The 24,361-nt window shown below is 44.9% G+C and overlaps 1 protein-coding gene across 3 annotated transcripts in view; it reads left to right on the forward strand.

The window, feature by feature from the left end:
* Positions 1-24,361, forward strand: part of PRKCB (protein kinase C beta) — a 153,384-nt gene that overhangs the window by 48,877 nt on the left and 80,146 nt on the right. For all 3 annotated transcript variants that reach the window (XM_073559284.1, XM_073559285.1, XM_073559283.1), the window contains exon 3: positions 12,632-12,714. In XM_073559284.1, coding sequence (XP_073415385.1) covers positions 12,632-12,714 — 83 coding nt within the window. The remainder of the gene's footprint in view (positions 1-12,631; positions 12,715-24,361) is intronic.

A 24,361-nucleotide genomic window follows, 5' to 3' on the forward strand; every position in this document is an offset into this window, starting at 1 on the left:
TGTGTCCGTTGGGCCCAATTCCACTCGCGGTTGTTACAAAGAGAAATTCTCGCGAGGTGGGACAGGAGTCAGGCGTCGCTAGACAAACCCCTAAGACTCTCAGGACGAGTAAAGGAGTCCCTTCGCTGGTGGTTACAGGCCAGGAATCTTCAGGTGGGCGTGCATTGGACAACCTCTCCATACGTGGTAGTCACCACAGACGCAAGTGCGTGGGGATGGGGAGCCCACATAGAAGGGAAGATCTTCCAGGGGAAGTGGCCAGCAAGCATCAAGGCCAGATCCTCCAATTTCAAGGAACTCTTCGCGGTCTGGGAAGCGTTGCGGAGAAACCGGTCGGTACTAAAGAGTCGTCATGTCCGCATTTTATCCGACAATACGACGACAGTGGCATTCCTGAAACACCAAGGAGGAACCAGACATCAACCACTTCAGGCACTGGCGGAAAAGATATTCACGTGGGCAGAACGGACAGTTCGATCCGTGACCGCGGTACATCTAGAAGGTTCCCAAAACGAAGTGGCGGACTACCTGAGCAGACAACAGATCCACCCGACAGAGTGGGAACTGAACATAGAGATCTTCAACCAGCTTTGTCAGCGCTGGGGGAACCCCAGTATAGATCTCTTCGCAAGCCGCAAGAACGCGAAGGTTCCCAGATTCTACTCCTTAAATCCGATGGACCATCCAGAGGGCGTAGACGCCCTGAGTCAGACTTGGGGAGAATCCCTCTCTTATGCGTTCCCACCACTGGCCCTCATACCGGCAGTGCTCAGAAAGATACGCGAGGACCACGCAAGAGTGATATTGATAGTGCCATACTGGCCGAGGAGAAGCTGGTTTTCCCTTCTGGGAGCCATGGCAGTAGAAGATCCAGTCGAGCTGCCCTTGTGGAAGAACATCATCCACCAGGGCCCGATCCACCACCCGGACCCAGCAAGACTCCATCTATCGGCTTGGATCCTGAGAGGGACATCCTGAAGGCAAAAGGATTGTCGGAGCAGGTCATATCCACCCTACAGGCCAGCAGGAAGCCGGTGACGTCGGCAATCTATCGGAAGATATGGAGGAGATTCTGTCTGGAGGGTGGCAGGTCTGAGCTCGTGGCAGGTACCCCGGATCTCCCTAACATACTAGGGTTCCTGCAGGCAGGCTTTAATAAAGGCCTCAAGCCCAGCACTCTAAAAGTCCAGGTTTCAGCTTTGAGCGCCTTCTTTGATTATCAGTTAGCTGCACATCCCTGGGTGATAAGGTTTATAAAAGCCACACAACGCCTGCGTCCCACGATTAGGCAGCTCACCCCGCCATGGGATCTGGGCCTGGTACTTCGGTTCCTCTGCTCGGACACTTTCGCCCTTAGTGAGAAGATACCCATCCGTGCTCTCACTCGTAAAACGGCCTTTCTAGTAGCCATTACCACGGCCAAAAGAATAGGGGAGATCCAGGCCCTATCCACTAAGGATCCATACCTCCAGATAAGAGAGGATAGTATAATCCTTAGGTTAGACCCGGCATTTACCCCGAAGGTAGCCTCCACAAGAAACCTGAACCAGGAGGTAGTGTTACCCTCTTTCTGTGATAATCCCCGAAATGAGAAGGAGCAGCGGCTCCACTCGCTAGACGTGAGGCGCGCAGTTATAGAATACCTAGAGGCCACCAATAGTTGGCGTATCGACCCGAACCTGTTCGTTCTCTTTGGTGGTAGGAATAAAGGGAAGAAGGCCTCTAAGGCGTCCATAGCGCGTTGGATTACCTCAGTAATCTTGGACGCCTACCAGGCTGAAGGCGCCAGCCCGCCTGATTCCTTAAAAGCCCACTCTACAAGGGCGGTATCGGCCTCATGGGCCGAGCGGGCAGGGGCGTCAGTTGATCAAATTTGTCGAGCGGCAACCTGGGCTAGTCTTAATACATTCTGCAAACACTACAAACTAGATGTGTTAGCTGGCCAACAAACCGCATTCGGGAGAAAAGTTCTCCAAGCAGTAATCCCACCCTGAGGAGGTGCTTTGGTACTCTCCATAGTGCTGTCAGTTGGACGTCCTGGAAAATAGGTATTAGACCTACCGGTAATGATGTTTCCAGGAGTCCATCCTGACAGCACGGGTAGTTCCCTCCCTGTTATGTTATACTATGTTGTATTATGTTATGTCATATGCTGTAATATGACTGTTTCATTAAACCGTTACTAGCATCATCCACCTTGTGGTACTTGTCAAATCACTGAGGGAAAGGGGGTGGGACATGGCCTTTTAACCTCTCGTGTGCTTTCCTGTCCCTGTAAGGAGGAGGAGGACGTCCTCCATAGTGCTGTCAGGATGGACTCCTGGAAACATCATTACCGGTAGGTCTAATACCTATTTTAAAAAAAAAAAAAAAAAGTTGAAAAGTCAGGAAGAATTTCTATCCGCTGCACTTGCCAACAGCTACTTAGTGTTTGGGATCGATGTGGATCCTGGAGTGAGTCCCATCAATAAAAAGTGATGGCGTTAACCGCTATATGTCCGCTCCTTTAAACGTAACCTGTCGGCGCGTTTTTACATACGGAAAGTAACACAATAGTCGGCAAGCACCCTGAACGTAAAGTACTGCTAGCTACGGTATTATTATTATTATTTATTGTTATAGCGCCATTTATTCCATGGCACATTACATGTGAGGAGGGGTATACATAATAAAAACAAGTACAATAATGTTGAACAATACAAGTCATAACTGGTACAGGAGGAGAGAGGACCCTGCCCGCGAAAGTTCACAATCTACAAGGGATGGGTGAGGATACAGTAGGCGAGGGTAGAGCTGGTCGTGCAGCGGTTTGGTGGATCGGTGGTTACTGCAGGTTTTAGGCTTGTCGGAAGAGGTCGGTCTTCAAGTTCTTTTTGAAGATTTCCATGGTAGGTGAGAGTCTGATATGTTGTGGTAGAGAGTTCCAGAGTAGGGGGGATGCACGGGAGAAATCTTGTATGCGATTGTGGGAAGAGGAGATAAGAGGGGAGTAGAGAAGGAGATCTTGTGAGGATCGGAAGTTGCGTGCAAGAAAGTACCGGGAGACGAGGTGACAGATGTATTGAGGAGACAGGTTGTGGATGGCTTTGTATGTCATGGTTAGAGTTTTGTACTGGAGTCTCTGGACAATGGGGAGCCAGTGCAGGGATTGACAGGGGAGAAGCTGGGGAATAGCGGGGGGACAGGTGGATTAGTCAGGCAGCAGAGTTTAGAATAGATTGGAGGTGTGCAAGAGTGTTCGAGGAGAGGCCACAGAGCAGGAGGTTGCAGTAGTCAAGGCGGGAGATGATGAGGGCATGGACTAGGGTTTTTGCAGATTTTTGGTTGAGGAATGAACGGATTTGTGAAATATTTTTGAGTTTAAGTCGGCAGGAAGTGGAAAGGGCTTGGATATGTGGTTTGAAGGAGAGATCAGCGTCAAGGATTACCCCGAGGCAGCGAGCTTGTGGGACTGGGGAGAGTGGGCAGCCATTTACTGTAATGGATAGGTTCGTTGGGGTGGTCACGTGAGATGGGGGAAAGATGATGAATTCTGTTTTGTCCATGTTAAGTTTCAGAAATCTAGCAGAGAAGAAGGATGAAATAGCGGACAGACATTGAGGGATTCTGGTTAGTAGGGAGGTGATATCTGGTCCAGAGATGTAGATCTGCGTATCATCAGCATAGAGATGATACTGAAAGCCAGGAGATTCTATGAGCTGTCCCAGGCCAAAGGTGTAAATGGAGAAGAGCAGGGGTCCTAGGACTGAACCTTGTGGGACTCCGACAGATAGGGGGCGAGGTGAGGAGGTGGTGTGTGAGTGGGAGACGCTGAATGTCCGGTCTGTTAGGTATGATGAGATCCAAGATAGGGCCAAGTCTGTGATACCAAGAGATGAGAGGGTCTGTAATAATAGGGAATGGTCCACTGTGTCAAAGGCAGCCGACAGGTCCAGGAGGAGGAGGACAGAGTAGTGTTGCTTGCTCTTGGCGGTTAAGAGGTCATTGGTGACCTTAGTAAGGGCAGTTTCAATGGAGTGGTGTGACCGGAAGCCAGATTGTAAGCGGTCGAAGAGGGAGCAAGAAGAGAGATGGGAGGACAGTTCAAGGTAGACGTGTTGTTCCAGGAGCTTGGAGGCATAGGGGAGAAGTGATATAGGGCGATAGCTAGATACAGAGGATGGGTCAAGAGAGGGCTTTTTGAGGATAGGTGTGATGGAGGCATGTTTAAAGCTTGAGGGGAAAACACCAGTTGTTAGTGATAGGTTGAAGAGATGGGTTAGGGTTGGGATGAAGACTGTGGTGAGGTTTGGGATGAAGTGGGATGGGATCGGGTCAAGTGCACAGGCGGTATATAACTATTAGCGCCCAAATCATACAATAAGAGCAATCCAAATAGCAAAAATTCAGATTTAAAATAATATATAAATATAATTTTCTATTTAAATATTAAATATATTTTATTTTTTTAAACAAGAAAATACTAATATATAATGACCTATATACATATGACTATGGACAGGTAATTGAGGTGGGGAGGGTGCAAATCAGGCTGGAAGTGCAGGGAGGGTGTGTAAGCATTTCTGCTGCTTTTTTCCCAAGTGCATTGACACGCCCCCAATGCACTTGCACCCTGATTTGCATATGGCTTTTATGCTACATTTCTCATGACTGGCGCATCAGATCTCTATAAAGAAAGCTATCAATTTTATTGAGGGGGGAGCGCCGGACCACTACAGAGAAGGGGAGATAATTACCAACATTTGTGCATTATTGTAAGCACTTTAGAAGTGATGATCCCTACTGATCCCTGTAATGTTCTCATACCATGGCCGGCGGCCTGGAGGTGACGATGGACAATACTGTAGTAAGGACTTAGGATCATGTGAGTTTTAAGTTTGTTTTCTCACTCACTCGCTTTCCCGCACGTCACACATGGGAGTTCAGGATAAGTGGGGGTCTTGTCACCACATTCGCCGCTCACAGTCACACGTAAGTGTTTTTAAGTGTAGATACATTTTGGGAACAAAAGCAGATCCCTCCGTAATTACCTCTAATCTGCTCGTGAGTCATGAAAATCTCATGCAATTTAGTCTTTATTTTTTTTTTCCCGAGCTGCATTTCCATTCTATGGATTGATCTTTAAGTGTTGAAAGAGAGAGCTGGGATTTGTAGTCCCCGCTGGGTTTTGATTCTAGTCCTTGCTGCGATGCCGTTTTTCTACCTGCTGCGTGATCAGAGCCCATCTGCACGAAGCGGAGAAGCAAGGAAGGGGCCACATCCACTTATGTAAGATGCAAGTAAATAAAAAATATCTATTAAAATATATATATATTTATTTTAATATAAATATTATATGCCATGACGGTGTCCATATCCTTTTTAAGTCTTATTCCTGTAATTTTGTGATGGAAGACGCACGTAAATGAAGACAAGTATAGTCCGCAGGGAATAAGCAGACTGTCTTCTCCGCCGATATTTTAAGAAACAGAAAGTGACACTTTCTTTCTTCTGAAATGCGTCCTACACAGCGTTGAATGAGATGGTGCGTAAAGACTTGTTCTTTATTCACCACCCACCAGTAAACGCGGAGCATTGTAATAATGGTTTGGTTATTTTACTGAAATAAAGCTGAAGACAAGCAGATTATTCTCTGACAGAAGCACTTAGAGATGACACGGTACAAGTCTGTGCGGGGAGAAAACCTCTCACGCGTTCCTGCGTCAAATCCCAACTGTCCATTACCCCCCTGTCACCTGCTCCTTCCCACCTACCATTGTTCGCCATTAAGTCTTTAAACGAGAAGGGAAATGTGGTGATCGGGAAATTTACTCACATTGCACCCATAAATTTTCAATGATCCCCTTGTACTTCGCGCCCTACTGATGGTCCACCACCCAACGGAACATTAAAGAACCTTCTCAAAGTTGGCGTTCCTGGAACGAAGGGTCCTAGCACCAGTCCAAATTAATAACCGTGCCACCCAGACCCTTATTCCTACCTTCTCAAAGTTAGCACCATGGTTTCAGACATGAAAGATTCTGTTGGCATCTTATAAAGCCACAGGGTGATGAAGCCTTCATTGAAAACAAAATCAACTCTCTAGAGGCCAATGGTGGTGCACTCTACTGCTCTAAGGCCATTCTTGTCTGATCAACGGATTCCCGAAGTCCTAAATTCCAGTTCTGGTGCCAACTTGATGTGTACTGCAACCAAGATCATGCCCTTTATCATCCATGATACTTTTATGGCTAACACCAGGGAAAATGTGGCTCGATTTATCTTTAGAGGCGGGTGACCTGACCTCTAGAACCCACATTGATCTTGAAACCAACTAAATTGAGTTCCCTACATCTTGTTGAGCAATGGAAAATCCATAAATGGACCCCAGCTACCCCAATTGCGTTTTCCACTTTATTTCCTGGAATGGTGGGGTCTCCAGAGTTGAAGTCCGCTCGTTGTGAATTTCTTCACTTAGTTAAAATGTAAAATCCTCTTGCCCTTGTGGAATTCGTTCTGTTTTAGAAGAGGAACCCTCCATTAACCAGAGAAGAGAGTGCAGTGTATTTATCTGTCGATGTACGACTAAGCCTATTATGACATCATAAGATCTTCATCAGGTCCTTGGCTTCCTTGACAGGCCACCAGCACCTTGAAATTACGTGAAGGACCGATAGTGTAACAGAAAGGGGGTCTAACCGTTAGATGCCACAGTTGTTGAAGACCACAGCACCTAAGGGTTTAACTGTTGGGATCTAAGTCATCGCCAATCCCGGCGGTTCCAGGCAGGTGTAAGTTGTATATCCTGGTTGGCACCAACCAAGTATCTAAGTGGCGTAGCTCCTGAGTCAACTCATGTGACATACATGTACATCATTACAAGGAAACATGCACATCATCTGCGCAGACAGACACGGATTGGCTAATCCGCGGCGGAAAACTAAGGACTAATCCTTAGGCGTTTGATAGAAGAGGACAATTCTGGGATATTTATCTATTGGCTTTATTCTATGACCATATCATGGCTTTAGACTCCGGTGATCTTTTCATCGCATCTTTTTATCATCGTCTAGGCCAGTGTTCCCCAACTCCAGTCCTCAAGAGCCACCAACAGGTCATGTTTTCAGGATTTCCCTTAAAATTGTACAGGTGAGATCTGCTTACCTGCACAGGGAATAATATCACCACCTGGGCGATACTAAGAAAATCCTTAAAACCTGTCCTGTTGATGGCTCTTTAGGACTGGAGTTGGGGAATACTGGTCTAGGCGGTTAAACCAATTAGCCAATTTCCTTGACGGTCCAGGTGGCCATTTCTTAATTTTTATTTTTGGAACTTACAGGTCTCTTGTGCCACCCCGTCGTCATCTCCTGTGGGTGCCTGGCGGTTTGCATCTCCCCGGTGTTTCTGATAGGCTTATTATCCAAATAATAATAATGGGAATTACAAATTAACTGTCTAATTGGGCAACCAGATATGCAGCTGCGGGGCCTGGCTTCTCCGTAATTGGTAGCGGCGCTTTGTACGCGTCCCCCGTGTATCCGCATTACGCGGAGTTCAAGGCTGCCTCTTGAATTTCGATCAGGTTTACTCCAGGTCTGCAGTAAATTAAGGGAGCGGAGAATTATCCACGTGCCGGGGCTGACACTCTGGTTCCAATTATCCGGGGTGGGTTGCTGTGTTGCAAATTGACTTCTGCTCTGTCATTTCCAGTAGGATCGCAATAAACACATAAAATGCACAAATGTTTGTGCTGCCCCTCCCCCACACCCACCATACCTTCTCGGGCGACATGTGAGCAGCATGCAAGAAGTTACCGAAAAACTATTAACGTTTTTGTGCCAACTCTTACGGCTTTCTCTTCGCACTTGCCAAAAAATAAACCATAGATGCTTAGATGTGTTTTTCAATAGAGCGAGGGGATAAGCCATTGCTGAAAAACCTTGGTGTCCCTTCTCATGGGGTGATACAGCAATTGCATAGGACAGGCATGTGTATGTAGTAGATAAATTTTGTTTTAAAGGGAACTATCACTCGGTCAAAACTTTCCAGTCTTCTCACTTATTTCATTCCCCTCGTTTCCATGAGTACTTAGTTTTTTATTTTTTTTTTAAATCCGCCATACGGTTGCAGAGATTCTGGCCTTTTTACTAAAGGGGGTGTGGTTTAATGGGTAATTATGCAGAGGTGGTAAAGACACGCCCTAGAGGATCCTGTCAAATAAGTACTAAATAGAAAGGCTCGTATCTCTGGAACCGTATGGCGGATTTAAAAAAAAAAAAAAAAAACTATTAGTAAAATACTGGTGGGAATATAAAAAAGTGAGCACTATTCACTTTTGATCTGGCGATGGGTTCTTTTTAAATAATTGGGCCAAGTCATGTGATCGACACAGGTCTTAACTAATTCTGCTACCCCGCTCTCTGTGTATTTGGTGTTGTGAGATCTGTGTGTTGAGGGACACTTGGCTGTCTGTATATTTTGTGCACTGAATAGAACACATGTTTGGGCAATGCCCATGGTTGGCTGCGGTAGTCACAGTGGACCCCCTGTGTACCCTTGCACTTCCCCTTTACATGATCAAATCTGTCCCAGATTTCATAAATATACGTACCAGCAGCCAATTTAAGTAAGTTAGGAATGAGTAAATCGATTTGCGCTGCCTTGGTCCAACGTCCAGTCCTGTGTGACGACAGGTCTTCACTTCTGCACCTGCCATCCTCAACGCAGCCAGCATGTTTGGCGCTCCTGGACCTTGGTGAGCTTTGTAGCGCCATGATATCACGGGGCGCCAAAGGACTGAGGGTGCTGGGCACAGAAGTGAGAGCGGCTGCCCAGGTGGGATAGACGAGTCTGGATGCTGGACCCCGGGAAGCGCAAATCGAGTTAATAATTTCTCAACTCAATTCTTAATTTATGCATAAGTGTTTTAGCGTTGGGTTTGCTCCTTTTTGTTCTTGTTTAGCCGGTTCACATTCAGTGATATAAAAAAAAAAAAAAAAATTCTGGGAATGGGGACAACACTGTGACTAGAATGGTAATAATCAGACAAATGTAAGACTGGCGAACATCTGTGCAGGAGGAATACAAATGCCCTGCAAGGCTGCGAGAATGCCAGATCCCTCACGGCCCGAACCGGTGCTGGCGCTCATCTGTGCTTGTGCAATGCCCCGAGGATGTCTCCATGTCTGTACCACTGGCCTGGTGTCTGACATCTTCCCTTTACTTCCCATTATTTCATCCTGGGTTGTCGTTAATACATATGAAGACCCCAAGGAGCCCTGCTTTTTGAATAGAGGTTATAATGCTGAAAAAATTAATTTTAAAATGTATTCGCCTGGGTTACGTTCATTTTTATGTTTTAATCAAATGGTTATGAGCACACCATATTATTTATTTATTATTATTACTACTATTATTATTATTTTGGTATATTTTTTTTTATTTTATAGCTTAGTCCTCTTGTATTACAGCATTCTGGCTCTTTTCTTAAAGAGTAACTGTTCTTTTGATTTATAAAATAAAAATTAATTGTACACATGAAAATAAGCAACGTTCTAATATATCTTATTGGAGAAATCTTTTTTGTTTTTTTTTCCCTCCTCCTTGTTGGAGGATCGGAGTAGTAGTCTGCGCTTGTGTGTTTAAAAAAAAAAAAAAAAAATCTTGATGATGCAATGATGGATTGTATAATGCCTTTTATTTTAAAGCCACAGTTTAAAAACTTTTAGTTCTTCCAACGCGTTGGAATAAACTGCACGGTACAATCCATCATTGCCTCCTCTGGATTTTGTTGAATCTAGCATATAATAATCTTTATTTTTTTTATATAGCGCTAACATGTTCCGCAGCGCTTTTCAGTTTTGCACACATTATCATCGCTGTCCCCGATGGGGCTCACAATCTAAATCAACGCAGACTACTACTCCTATCCTCCAACCAATTGTTCTACATGGCGGCATCTCCTGACCTGAGAGGACTTCAGCAGCTGTAATATTTTGATTCATCAGTTTTGGGTTAGAACAACCCCAAAAGGTTATTTCTCACCTAGCTTTAGTTCACTAGAAAATACCCCAATGCGCTTGGTGTCTCTCCCTCCTCCGCCTTTCTTTCCTTTCTTGGACTGATTTTTTCTCTCTCAATTCACTGGTAAAATCTGTATTTAGAGAAGACAGATTTTCCCATTACTGAGATAGATGACAGTTGGTGCTTATAAAATTCTATGGAGAGGGAGGAGCTAGCGGAACACAAATGTTCTGGTACAACAGTTACTATCCATAGAACTTTATGAGCACCAATCATCATCTCCCATATCAGTAATGGGGAAAGTCTGTACTCACTGAAAACAAATTTTACCTGTGAATAAATGAGATTGAATGAACAGTCCAAGAGGAGAAAAAAGCTGATTTTTATTTTTTGAGAAATTATTTAACTTTACGGATCCAAAGCCTAAGTGAGGCTGCACTACTGAGACCTTAATGCAACAGGTCTTGTACTGATTTGTCAGTCTGTTTAAGGAGACAGTGAGCCTGACTGTTTAAGGGATTATCTTCTGGGGTTCATAAAGGAACTGTGTCATCAGATCTAATGACCTATTGTTTAAATCCTGGATTTTGGGGTTGCATGTTTTTGTTTCTTTTTTTTTTTTTTCATATCATATTCTTTGTTAAAAGCAAAAAATACAAACCTTAATCTTGCAATTTTCATACTGGCCACTGGGGCTATTTTAGACTCCTTTTTCATGTGATTTCAGGAACAGTTTTCAGCGCTCGCATTATCATCAGAGGCAGGATTACAGAAACTGATGGCGCATCTATACACAGTAGATGAGACAGAAGCCAGCAGTCAAGAGCTGACCTTCACAATGACCTTTTGCACCACTCATTAGTTGCTTTATACGAAAGATAGTCAGGAGCAGTCCATTGTGGCTAATTTACATGTGGATTTCCTGAAAAAGGAATCTAGAAAAAGCCTCAGGCCAGTGTGAAAAAATAAATTTTTTTTTTTTTTTTATTTTTAATTAAGATACTGATTTGGAAAAAAAAAATGCAAAAACCGGATTTAAACAATAGGTCATTTTCTGAGAACACATTCCCTTTAATTCTGCCTAGTCCTGAGCGTCCTGACTTGGGTATATCCACCTTGCTGCTGCCATAATTTAACGGTTTTCCCATTAGTCACTGATCTGCTGTGTCCTGGCAATTCCGAAGCTAAAGAGGACCTGAGGGTATAACGAGGGGAGGGCTATGGCAGATTAGGGATGGACTCAAGGCCGGGGAGCAAGCAAAAAGGGGTGAGCGGTATCAGTGGCTGACGTCGCTCACCTTTGCACCTTGGCCGTCACTTTGCTGAATGTCTGCGGCCGGAGGATGGTACTGGGCGGCCGCAGACATTCAGCAAATTTTTTTTTTTTTTTTCAAAGTTCACCCCCCTTGGGTAGGCAGGAGGTAGCAATCTAAGCAATCACCCTCGTCTCTGCCCTGGGATATGGGTTGGAATTTATTTAAAGTGTTTGGATTAATTTGAGAGGAGTGGGCCTAATTTTGATTTTTTTACTATGTAGCCAATACCATGGCACCATTAGGCCAATTTTGAATTTAATGGCTCTAGAAAAGCTGTAATGGCGGTCAACAGAGAACCTAAAGGCTTATAGCTTTTATCTATTTGTTTGCTTGTTAGTTAATGTAACTCGCTGTGCTAATATTTGGCATCACCAGACGGACGATTAATGCCGCTTAACCCCCCCTCCCCACGCACAAAGGCTGCTAGTGCCAGCGGCGTGTGATAAATCTGTAGCCTCCTGTCTTGATGCAATTATTAATCTCCCTATGCAGCTCGGGATGCGGCGGCGCAGCTGAGGACCGTGCCAGGTGCCCCCAAAAGGCTGGGAGGTGACGGGTAGATGTATATTTAATGTTGTCTTCAATTATTAACACTGAAATGGAACCTCAAAGGGTTGCAAGGAAAAGGTGTAACGTAAGACGGAGCGGGGGGCGGCCGACTTCTAAGGGGCCCATTCTGTGCCAGTGAGGCTGAAAAAATCAACAAAATGGTAATGAATTCCGGCAGCGACCAGGGGTCAAGAGCAGAGGGCACGCGGCTAATAAAGGGTGGCACTCCCTGCCGTGGGCGTACCTCTATTGTCTGTCCCAGACTAACCTTCACTTCAAAGCAATTATTCCTGAGAAGGTTTGTGCGCATAATGTTGTATATTAAGAGAGTATAAACTTTTGTTTTCAACTCTTTGTGGCTTTCAGGAACTTTTTATTTTTATTTTTTTTGCTGGATGAGAACAAAAAAATCTTATTTAAAGGGCCTGTGCATTATCTATAGTCCCTGTTTAGCAATGATCTGTGATCAGTAGCTCAGCAGGAAAGCTTTCAGTTTCCCTGCAGCACCACCGCAGGGCAAATTATGTATTACACAGTTCTCACTGAAATGACCCAAGCTGGGGTCCTCCAGGGCAAAAGATGCTCTTTATAGCTTCTCAAAGCTAAAAGATGAGGTTCACTGATTGGGAACCTCTAGGGAATCCTCTATAATGGGCACCCACGCTGCTGTGCTGCCACGGTCTCGTCTTGTCATGGGTGATAATGGGACAATACACTCGCCTGCAGGTTGAATTTACAGACTTTTCTCTGTTCTTTTCCAGTTTGCTGCTTTGTGGTGCACAAACGCTGTCATGAATTCGTCACGTTCTCCTGTCCTGGTGCCGACAAGGGACCCGCTTCTGATGTGAGTAAAATCAATCAAGATTTGGCCAACAATAGCAAATCCGGTGCCAGATTATCAGATGTTCTGGATTATGGGATTTTTTTTTTTTTTTTTTTTAATATCGCATGAGGGGGCCGGCCAGCCAGCGCTTCAACATGGGATCATTATAGTACTCGAGAGGATTGCATGAAAATAGTCCAAATTGAACAGATTCCAAAGCGCGATGGAAAACATCCTGATAGACAGACGCTCCGGCATATGCTTACACAGTAATGATTACATTTCTATATTAAGCTTGAAAATTGCACATTGCACAACTGCAGCCACGCGATGATTGATGGACGGCCTCCAAACAGTTGGGGGGGCTTTTTGAGATCGTAAAATAATTTCCTCTTTGCATAACACTTACTAGGGATCTGGCGGTTCTTATGCTAAAGGGCCGCACAGTCCATTTTCTTTAAAGGGAGATCGAGGTTTTCTATTTTTTCTTATATCAATAAAGGTTGGCTCCTTCCTTGAAAATCTGCCGGAATTTCTTATCTTTAGGGCACCCCAACTGATCAGCTGATTTAAGGTGCGCGCAGTACCCTTTACTGCCAGTACTCAGTGTATGGCGCTGTACCCCTCCTCGAGCACCTCAGCATCATCAATCAGTTGATCAGTGTGAGTGCCAATCTATTGATTATTTGTATTAAAGTCCTTGGAATGCTTGTATAATTGTAAAATACGCCTAGTATAATTGATAGAGTATGGTGATTACCCCAAATATATTGTTTACAATTTTTTTTTTAGTCTAAAGTAGTGATTTATATTTAAAGCGTTGTCTCACGAAGGGAACCTCTTTTACAATAAAAGTCATTTGATCGCTGTGAGACCAGCTTTTCAATTCTCCACTGATCGACGTTATTGCCTATAGTGGCCACTGCTGGCAGAATGAAGGATTACAAGAGACAAATTTAAAAAGGACCTGTCACTTGCTCAGATAAAATGAAATTTAAATATCTTGTAAAAAGTCCCCAAATTCCCCTGATTCTACCCTTTTTTTCCGTTTTATGTTTCGGCCATCCGTTGCAGAGATATTCACGTTTGTTGCTTTTGGAACACTGTGTGAAATTTCTGCTTACTGGTCAACTGGTCGTTTCTTCAGAGTTTTCTCTGGGGGTGTACACTTTCACCCTTCCTTCCCAGACTCCACCAATTACAGCAGGGCAGCGTCTGAGTAGTGGATCAGCTGCCGAGCTGTGATTTGGTACCCTCGTCTTGGAAGGAGGGTTCAAAGAACACTCCGCCCCAGAGAAGACTCTGCAGAGATTTCACATACTGCTCTCTAAAAGCAACAAATGCGAATATCTTCGCAATGGAGCGACGTTGTGAAAAACGGAAAAGAGCGACAGAATCGGAACAGCTTGAGGATTTTAACAAGGTATATAACTCCTTTTTTTTGAGCAAGTAACAGGTTCTTTTAAATGTATAACCAGCGGTGAAATGCATGAACATCTTTGGGTCCCTAAAAGCAAGTTCCCGCTTTAGGACCTGACTCGAAGAGGAAGGTCAAAAGTGTAAACCATCTCAATTATTCCCTCTTGGGACATATGGTAAGCATGCGTCTATGATTGAGATGCATGAAAGTCGTTGTTATACCAGTTCTCATGTGTTACGTATGACATTGTGGACAGACCTTTTGTATAAAATCCAGCATGGCGGTAAGCCTTGGGGATAAATCACACTCAGGTAATGCTTGGGCAGCGTGATCATGCACCATATATATATAAGGATATTGAAATGACTGAATTATGCTCATCAGCAGTGTGCCAGATGCTAGCAGCCGAGGTAAGACATTCTGAAGAAAATCTCTGTATGCCTATGGTGGTAATGGGATTAGAGCGGAGTCGGCCCGATGGGAATGGAAACTGAACACCTTGTACTTTGCATATTTTACCATTGTGATATATACTTATCCACCGGTGTCGCTCATTCTTATTAGGCTTGCAAGGTCAGTGGAGCGACGGACACGTGAGCTTTCTCTGCTGCTGCATGACTGTCTAATGATGGTTCTTTCAGGTGCATGGTACAAATCTGCATTGTCACACTGGAAGCCTTGCAGTATGCCTCGGACACAGTTGTCATCTAGCCATGCAATATTTTCACCAGTTTCTATCTACTGTACATAAACGAGCAGTTACTCACAAGTGTAACCCAAAGGAATTCTCTAAACAAAACTGTAACCCTGAGCAGAACCTCAGGGGCGGAGCCTGTGCAGTATCTACCTTGCTCCGCCCCCACGGATCCTGCAGAAGGCTATCAGTTTTATCTTGAGTTCTTAATTACCTAGAAGACTTCCTTTGTCATCTGAAGGGTCACATGACCATGTACGCTCTCGCTCAGTTTGCGGGAGTTTATGGTGTGATTATGGGAAGAAAACAAGGAATTAGGAAGTGTGGATTCCTATGTTTTTTTTAATGATTGTGGTCATGGGACTTTTTTCAAAGGGAATCCTTTATGGTAATACAAGCAAATCTGTCAGCTGATGGTCTCCTTTTTATTACGCCATATATATGGTGCCCTAACAGGAATTTTAATTGGAGCATGAAGTGCTAACCAAAGTACAAGGTAGTAAGTAAGAGGGGACAGACTAATTATATTTCCCCCCCCCATATTATACATGTATGGCCTATACAGAGAATTTTTCCATAAATGTGGGCATTCATGTGCCCATCATTGTGGTAGTGCCACGGACTGATGAAACGTTTGCAATTTCAGTCACTGATATTTGGCACTTTTTGGGATGTTTACACATTAGTCTATTGATTTCAGTTGTGTAATGCCTCACTTTGCCAGCGGAGGTGCTGCAGGGAAACTGATCACTAGTTCACTCGGAGGCAATAGCTGATCGCTGGAGGTCCTAGGAGTAGGATACGCTCTACGATCCCGTTTTCATTGCTGGGCTTTTCTAAGAAGGGAGGCATTTTCTAATTCTTAGAACACATGTCAAAGGTGAGAATATGGTTTTTGGCAGGAAATGGTTGATCAGCGAACAGCTTGGCTTGGATTTCCTGATGACCTGGGGGTGTATAGGACTCATTTGTCTATTTCAGGGTGAGGACCTACTCCTCTAATATTGGGGCATCTTATATACGGTTTAATATAAAGTGGTCTAAGTAGATGAATACTTTTTAAATTAAAAGGGATTGTCCTCGATTAGAAAACAATGGCCATCTGCTTCCACAATCACCTGACCATGGGTCATTGTACCTGACATTGAATTACATTTGGCTAAGATGCAATACCACACACCACCTGATCAAAGGATGTGGTGCTATGTTTGAATGCAAGCAGCCATATTTTTTTTTTTCATCATGTACAACCCCTTTAAGTATATTATTACCATAATCATTATTCAGAATAGAATGAGCAACGCATGAAAAACACATTACAACACATTGACCGTGCATGGAGTGCATGCGGCGGATCCAGGGTCATCAGTAATGCCTAATCCCACCGGCTGAGTTCATTCTTGGATAAGGCCACATTTCTTTTCAAAAGTTTGTGCACCCTGGGCATTGAGGCGGGCTCAGTGTAGATTCAGCCTTTGTTAATATGAACATGCAGCTGTGGATGATAGTCATGTGGATTGGGGGGGTGGTGAGTCAGGTAAGCTATGATCATTGGGGGTGTCTGGTAAGCTGTGATTATTGGGGGGGAGGTCTGGTAAGCTGTGATTATTGGGGGGGAGGTCTGGTAAGCTGTGATTATTGGGGGGAGGTCTGGTAAGCTGTGATTATTGGGGGGAGGTCTGGTAAGCTGTGATTATTGGGGGGAGGTCTGGTAAGCTGTGATTATTGGGGGGAGGTCTGGTAAGCTGTGATTATTGGGGGGGAGGTCTGGTAAGCTGTGATTATTGGGGGGGGGATCTGGTAAGCGTTGATTATGGGGGGGAGGTCTGGTAAGCTGTGATCATTTTGGTGTTATCTGGTAATCGGCAATCATTGGGGATGGGTCTGGTGCCCTGTGATATTGGCAATCCTAAGCACTATTTGGATTATGGTTTCCCATCCCCTTATTTTTGGCTCGGCAGCTCGTAGCCATTCTACATATGTTCTATGTCTCTATCGTCTGATTTGTAAACTAACGTCGTGTCTTAAATTGAGTCTTGTAGACGGTGATGACCTCGGGGCCCTACAATATTGAGACACAGCTCAAGGTCTCAGAATAGTGCAGAATCCTCTCTATAGATATGTGAAGCCACATCTGCTGCCCTCTTTTGGTAGGATGCAGATACTACAGTTGGTATGTGTGATTCAGCTTCTAAAATAATTACGCGGATATACTTTCAAAAAGGATCACAGAGGGAAGTGAGATCTGTTTAATGATGTATAGAGATTGTATTGTTACATCTGGCGACAGATCCACTTTTAATATCATGGTGTTTTCTGCTGATTTCTCAATTGCTCCCTCTACTGGCTGAGGCTTGATATTGTAAGGCTTTTCCCACCTGTTGCAAAACTATAATCTCCAGCATACCATTACATCCTCAGGCTGTCAGGGCATGATGGGAGCTGCAGGTTTACAAGAGGGAGTCGTAGCAGAATTAGATGGTTAATGGACTGCAGATTGGATGTCGAGCCTTATAAACTCTAATTGCAGAAGATGCAAGGGCTTAGGTCCACAAACTAGAATGAATCGCAGCTCTGGAGTATAGTACAGGATGTAACTCAGGATCAGTAATGTATGTACACAGTGACTGCACCAGCAGAATAGTGAGTGCAGCTCTGGGGTATAATACAGGAGGTAACTCAGGATCAGTAATGTATGTACACAGTGACTGCACCAGCAGAATAGTGAGTGCTGCTCTGGGGTATAATACAGGAGGTAACTCAGGATCAGTAATGTATGTACACAGTGACTGCACCAGCAGAATAGTGAGTGCAGCTCTGGGGTATAATACAGGATGTCACTCAGGGTCAGTAATGTAATGTATGTACACAGTGACTGCACCAGCAGAATAGTGAGTGCAGCTCTGGGGTATAATACAGGATGTCACTCAGGGTCAGTAATGTAATGTATGTACACAGTGACTGCACCAGCAGAATAGTGAGTGCAGCTCTGGGGTATAATACAGGATGTAACTCAGGATCAGTAATGTAATGTATGTACACAGTGACTGCACCAGCAGAATAGTGAGTGCAGCTCTGGGGTAGAATACAGGATGTAACTCAGGATCAGTAATGTAATGTATGTACACCTTGACTGCACCAGCAGAATAGTGAGTCTAGCTCTGGGGTATAATACAGGATGTATCTCAGGGTCAGTAATGTAATGTATGTACACAGTGACTGCACCAGCAGAATAGTGAGTGCAGCTCTGGAGTATAATACAGGATGTAACTCGGGATCAGTAATGTATGTACACAGTGACTTCACCAGCAGAATAGTGAGTGCAGCTCTGGAGTATAATACAGGATGTAACTCGGGATCAGTAATGTATGTACACAGTGACTGCACCAGCAGAATAGTGAGTGCAGCTCTGGAGTATAATACAGGATGTAACTCGGGATCAGTAATGTATGTACACAGTGACTTCACCAGCAGAATAGTGAGTGCAGCTCTTGGGGGATATAATACAGGATGATAGACTTTGTCTTTCATTCTTTCAACTTTGGTTGTATTAAAAACTCTGCTACATATACAAACTTTCTGTATGTATCCTGATTTTGGCTTGCGGTGAAAGGTTTGTGATGGCGGCATGCAGACGACTCTTTAATCATGAGCATTGTCATCTTAATCTCTGCTGCAAGGTCATTCACTAAATGGAGACCTGTGGCGAGCTTCCTGACACAGGGGAGTGATGAAGATGTAACATGATCACAGCCCGGCCATGAAGTACATCTTGGGTTACAGCGAGAGGGCAAACCGTGTGTAACCGGAGGAGCAATCTCAACGCTTCACATTAGAGAGGAAGAAGGCGATAAACCAGGAGGATTTTGGTAAAGTCATAAATGCATTTTCGGGGGCCACAAATCACTCATGGGCCCTCATTTCTGTATGTATATGCGGGTGTATAAATTATATAGATGAATAGAAAGCTGGAAAGAAACCTGTAATGTCTGAACCACTACACGGGTGAAATCACACCCCATATTGGGATATTGGGAGATGGGAATGAAAAGCCCCGTTTTTGCATTCCTTAAGTTATGTGATGTCCTCTCAACATTTGAATCCTCAACCAAGAAACAACCACTTTGGAGCCCATTGGTATATGTGCAGCCCCCATTACGGTCCCTTTTTTTTTTTTTTTTTTTTACAAAACAATTAGCAAAAAATGGGGTACATTTTTAAGTGGCAAGCTTAATTGGGTCCCATCCGTTAGTACCCTGGGCAGCCCCAAAATCAACTTGTGTCTTTTTTAACAAAACAGCCATGGTGCTAATCATCCTCAGACAACTTTATGCATGAACAGAACCCTAGAATCGCTGACAGTCACTTGGAACAAGTGACCATAGGCCATAAGGTCCCCTCAAATTAATATAAAATGGACTTCTAAAGTTCTGTAATATAAAATGACACCTACATAAGTATTTGTCAGGTGCCGCCATTTTTTAAGTCAGAGAAGCGTATTCTATATTCATTCGCACATTGTTGATCTGACCTCCGATGCGTCCCTCTGTAGAGGCATCCCTGCAGGGGAGTAGGATGTAGTGCAGCATAGTTACGTCTGCTGCCGCCTCGCTCGCTCTTGTGCAATCTGGTGCCATTCATACTTAATGTGCTCTGTGAGCTGGGAAGCCTCTTAGAAGAGTTTAAGCTCTAAGGAGCTTTGAAGGCTGCGGCACAGCGGAATATGCAGCTCGCTCTGCGAATCAGTCGCCAGATTCCTACTATTCCAGCTGCATTAACCCTTCCGTAACATCTTTCTGCCAGCTGTGCCCAAAAAGTGCCATTAATCCTCTAGTAAGACAATTGCAGAAGTCATGATTCCCTTTCATCAATTTACATTAACGCACGTTAATTTGATTTGATTCTTCCCCCTTTTTTTTCCCAGGTTATGTCCTGTATTGCAGCTTACACTTGGTCACTTTAGTGAAGCTGATCTGCAGTACCGGACACAACCTGTGGGCTAAGGTGGCGCTATTTTTTTTTTTTTTTTTTTTAAAAGCAGAAATGTTTATTCTATTCCTGTAGGCTATGTTCACACGTTGCATAGTTTGCTGTGTTTTTTTTTTTTCTTTTTGCAGGCAAAACTTGCTGTCTTGGCAAAAAAGGTATTGCTGCATATTTGCTGCGCTTTTTGCTCTTTTTATTGTCTCTTGTCCATGCTGATAAAGTTTAGTGCCCCCCCCCAAAAAAAACATTATGCAACTTCCTGAGTTTTCTGCACCAAAAATGCAGCAAAACCTGATACCTGCGTTTTTTGCAGAGTTTTTGCACTTACTCATTACTTTCTATGGGTTTAAAAACGCTGCAAAAAACCTGAATGTGACGTGCTACAGTTTTTAAAACCAATGCAGTAGTTTTCCAAGTCGGTCAAGAAAAAAATCAGTGTGTGCAGACTTCTGACATCTCATAGCTTTTGCTAGTACTAAAAACACAAGTGAAAATTTTCATAAAAAGCAGCAAAAAAACCCAACATGTGAACATGGGCTTAGTTTCCTGCCGGCTCTCTGTGTCATGAGGTCCCATTATAAGGGTATCATACAGATATTTGTACTGCTGGGTTTTATGGTTCTCTCCTTCCCAAGAGGCTTGTAGATATTATCCAATATTCCCTTAGTCCGGAACCGTTTTTTTTTTTTTTAGACTGTCTGTCTACCAGAAATACTGTCTTTGTGGCCCATGGCAACCAATCACAGAGCAGCTTTCATTTTAGCAGATCAGTTTACAAAATAAAACCGGAGTTCTGATTGGTTGCTAAGGGCAACAGGCAGTGTTTCTTCTTACATGGGCTTACAAAATGAGGCCTATAAAGCCTAGGTGGTGGTATTACATGACGTAGTGCCCAAATAGCGGTTGTACGTTGCTGAGACACCCCCCCTATGGTGGTCACAAGCCGTGGGGGCCGGGCGTGGCATAATTGCATGATATTGTATCATGGGTTTTGAAATTGTGGAATATTTTGAGGTCTCTGTGGTGGAAGGAGCCATTATTGTATTACAAACGGAATGATTAGTGATTTTTTTTTTTTTTTTGGGGGGGTTGGTGAGGTCGCCGTCTCTCGGAGGGGAGTTCCCGCGCTGTAAAGAGTGTAATTACCAGCAAACGATTCGGAATAACAATGGCAGCTTTGGCGTGTGGGATCATGAAGATTCGGCAGCGGACGGGGCGGTGGGCTTTCAATAGAGAGAAATCTAATGGGAATTGTGCCGGGTCGTCGCCTGCGTTTCGGTGATAACAGTGGCGCTTGTCTATTTTTTTTTTTTTTTTTTTTTGGGGTGGGGGGGGGGGGGTTAGGATGGAGATATGGAGACGGGCTCTTATGGAGGGAGGCACAAGCCGCGGGCGGCAGCGCTGTCGCTTGTAATTTGCTCCCCAAACCAAAGAGAGTAATTAATTGTACAAAGCGCGGCGAAGTCTGCAGATGAGACTGGAGCGGGAACAGCTGGGGTTCATCCCTCCAAAGCACAGAGGGAATTGCTGGAAAAGTAGGAGAATTTGGATTAGGCGGCGGAGAAAAAGCGCAGGGCGATACAATGCTGCCGGATTTCGTAAGCCGGCCACACACACTGCATGAGTGTCGGCTGAACTCCATGATTTGGACAGATCGACCACATGTATGAGGGGCCTCCTGATGGCAAATTTTCTCAGTGGAGGGTCTTGTATGGCAGGAAATTACTCCCCTTTCCCCATAGGGGGACACCAGTAATAGCCACAGGCCAAACACTTGTTTGACTTTCTGCTATCCAAAGTGTTTAACTCGCCATACCCATAAGAGAAGATGGCTGTCAAAAGTGTACCGGGGAGCCTCCTAAACCTCACATGTCAGATGATGTCGGGAAGATTTATGGGAGCTTACTTCTCAATTTTCACTCCATCCTTTTATTCTCCTTTGGGGGTAAGCCGTCTGTATCAAACGGAGATCTAGTCTCCACTTCCAAAACTGAACACATGCACTTTCTGCTGAGCCGAGCATACATGAGTAAGGAAAAGTGGGAAATAACAGCATTATCTATTGCGTATGGGATCAGAATGGTGGGTTATGGCTCGACCACTCATTTCTTCTGATGGGAGAGTGTGGCCTGCAGAGGTGTCTGGCAGTGGCTTATCCACCCCCATTAAGAACCCCTGCACACCTTACATCGAGCATATGGGGTGTCAGGAAGAATAACAGTACAGTCATGGCCATTTCTCCTGTAAATTTTGGCACAGGAACTAGCTGTCTGATCTACGCTGCTTCCCGTCAGCCATGTAACTCTTATAGGGCTGTTTTCTCTGTCACATGGGCATCTAGCTAGTGCACCCATTTTTATCATCAGTTCGTTTTGGCAGCCAATCACAGTGCAAGGACCCTTACAATCTGCAAAATATTGGATATAGTGAGGGGCACCTGTAAATTAAATGTTCCTGTATGTCAAATAGGAGGAAAATTTGTAGAAGTCACTTTAAAAATTTCTATGGATTTGTGGCGCCCCTGAGGGTTCAGTTGCCACAGAGGTACTGCACCTCCTCCTGAGGTGTGGTACCCCACCATCCAGGTGAGTTGAACGCTCCTAACCATGCTCCAACACTCGCATCCCACACAACGTGGTAGTTCAGCAAAGCCACATTGCGGCTCCCTGCTTGGAGAATAGCAGAGCACCTTTGGTGGTTCCCTGCTTGGAACACGAAACGTGCTGGGAGGCTGGTGGAGTTTAGAATACATAAGAGAGCGGGAAGGGTTAGGATTACAGGTCAGTCTGGAGAGGAAGTCACTCAGAGGAGTGAGGGAAGAAGATCCCTGGGAGAGGGATGGAGGAAGGAGGTGCTGTAGCAGACCTCAGTGACCTGGGTCTGCTGGCACGGGAAAGGAAAGAAGGAGAAAGACATTGAACTGAAACCTGATCTTCCATGAGAAGGAGAGATTAGTACGGAACGAAGGAGTAAAAGGGAACAGAGGACTTGTGTTAGAGGAGAACCCTGCCTAGAAGTTCTAAGCGCAAGGCCGGGGCCCGGTCCCCGAGGTTGTAGGATGCTAATGGTTCTGCAGCAGACACCGGTGGAGTAGTTGGCTGTAAATGCACTACTCCCATCTAAGACTTGGGGGCACAACAGCAACTTGGATAGTGAGCCGGGGCTCAGGAGTAAGGAGTCCCCGAAGCAGGCTACAGCTGTCTGCCGTACAAGTATGGTTCTTGGGAACATCTGTCAGGAGGCACTCCAGTGTAACTATGTACTGGGAGTACTTCACACTTAAAGGCGCTATAAGAGGAGACGTTCAGAAAGGCACATGTTGGCAGAGTGTTGGAAGGGAGCATTTCATCTGACCTGGAAGTTGATTGAGTCCCTGACCCGGAGGACACGGCACGGAGGCAGGCACCTGTGTGTACTACAGACTGTGAGTAAAGCTTTGGAACTACAAGCCTTGGTGTCCTCCATTCATTCCTGTGCCAACACACCTGGTACCGCTACATCTGGGTACCAGCTTCTACATTGCCCGCGCCTCTCAGCTACCCCTACATCCGTACTGCCCTGGGACTACAGCTCCACCTGTGGGGAGCTTCACCATCTTGGCTGCTGCAACACACCACCAGTCCCATAGGATCTGCAAGCGTCGGCCTAACATCTCCCTTGCCGAACACCACATGTGGCATCACGAACTATTCATCAATTCTACTTCATTGTTCTTTCACCGCCTTTTTGCCATGGAGTGCCAGGGCCACGGCCCGGGTCACAGCTTCCGTGACAACTCCCATGGAGATCAACGGGCCCGGTGCAGAGTACCCCGATAGCCCTGGCCGGGTGCCCCCAGATTGGACTCAACAATGACAAATCACAGGCGCGTTGTGACACTTGCATCGATACGTCTGCAGAAATTGACCTGATATCATTGCTATGGGCCCCTTCTTTTTCCAGGTCAGCCAAGGTCTTGGAAGTCATTCACTCACTGATCACAAAGTTGTTCACCTTTTGAGGAGAATTATTATTTTATTTTTTTGGGGCTAAAAATCAATTTTGCAATTGGGTTTCATTAAAAGTGCACTGTCTATTGTTGGCTGCAGAATGAATTAAGAGTCCATCAGTGAGCTCCTTCACATTGAATGATGGGACAGTTTATAATGCTGTATCTGTGTTTTTTGTTTTTGTTTTTTCCCTGAGCTCCTCTCAGCTTTTTATGACTGTAGATCACATCAAAGTTGAATGTGTAGGGAAACAAAGTGACTGTTAAAGCCAAATGGAGCAAAATGTTCAATATAACCTTTGGAGACATGGGAAGGGTCAGCGGGTGCCCAAGTCTGCTGGCCGAAACCGTGTGGACCAGGGATCATCCCACAGAACACCTGCTCTCCTATCCCCGTGGGCGTAATACTACTCAGACAACACAGGGTTGAGGGTAAAACACATAGAACAATCCCAGCAAATATCCAAGATGGTGCAAAATTAGTCTCACCCTTCTGCTGACTCGCCGGGATAAGAGCAGCTGCGACTTAGCAGCTTTCAGGGCTGACTACCCCACCTGTGGCACGCGCAGAGAGGAGGTA

Source organism: Dendrobates tinctorius, unplaced genomic scaffold, assembly GCF_039654945.1.
Source record: "Dendrobates tinctorius isolate UK_male_01 unplaced genomic scaffold, ASM3965494v1 ptg000267l, whole genome shotgun sequence".
Lineage (NCBI taxonomy): Eukaryota > Metazoa > Chordata > Amphibia > Anura > Dendrobatidae > Dendrobates > Dendrobates tinctorius.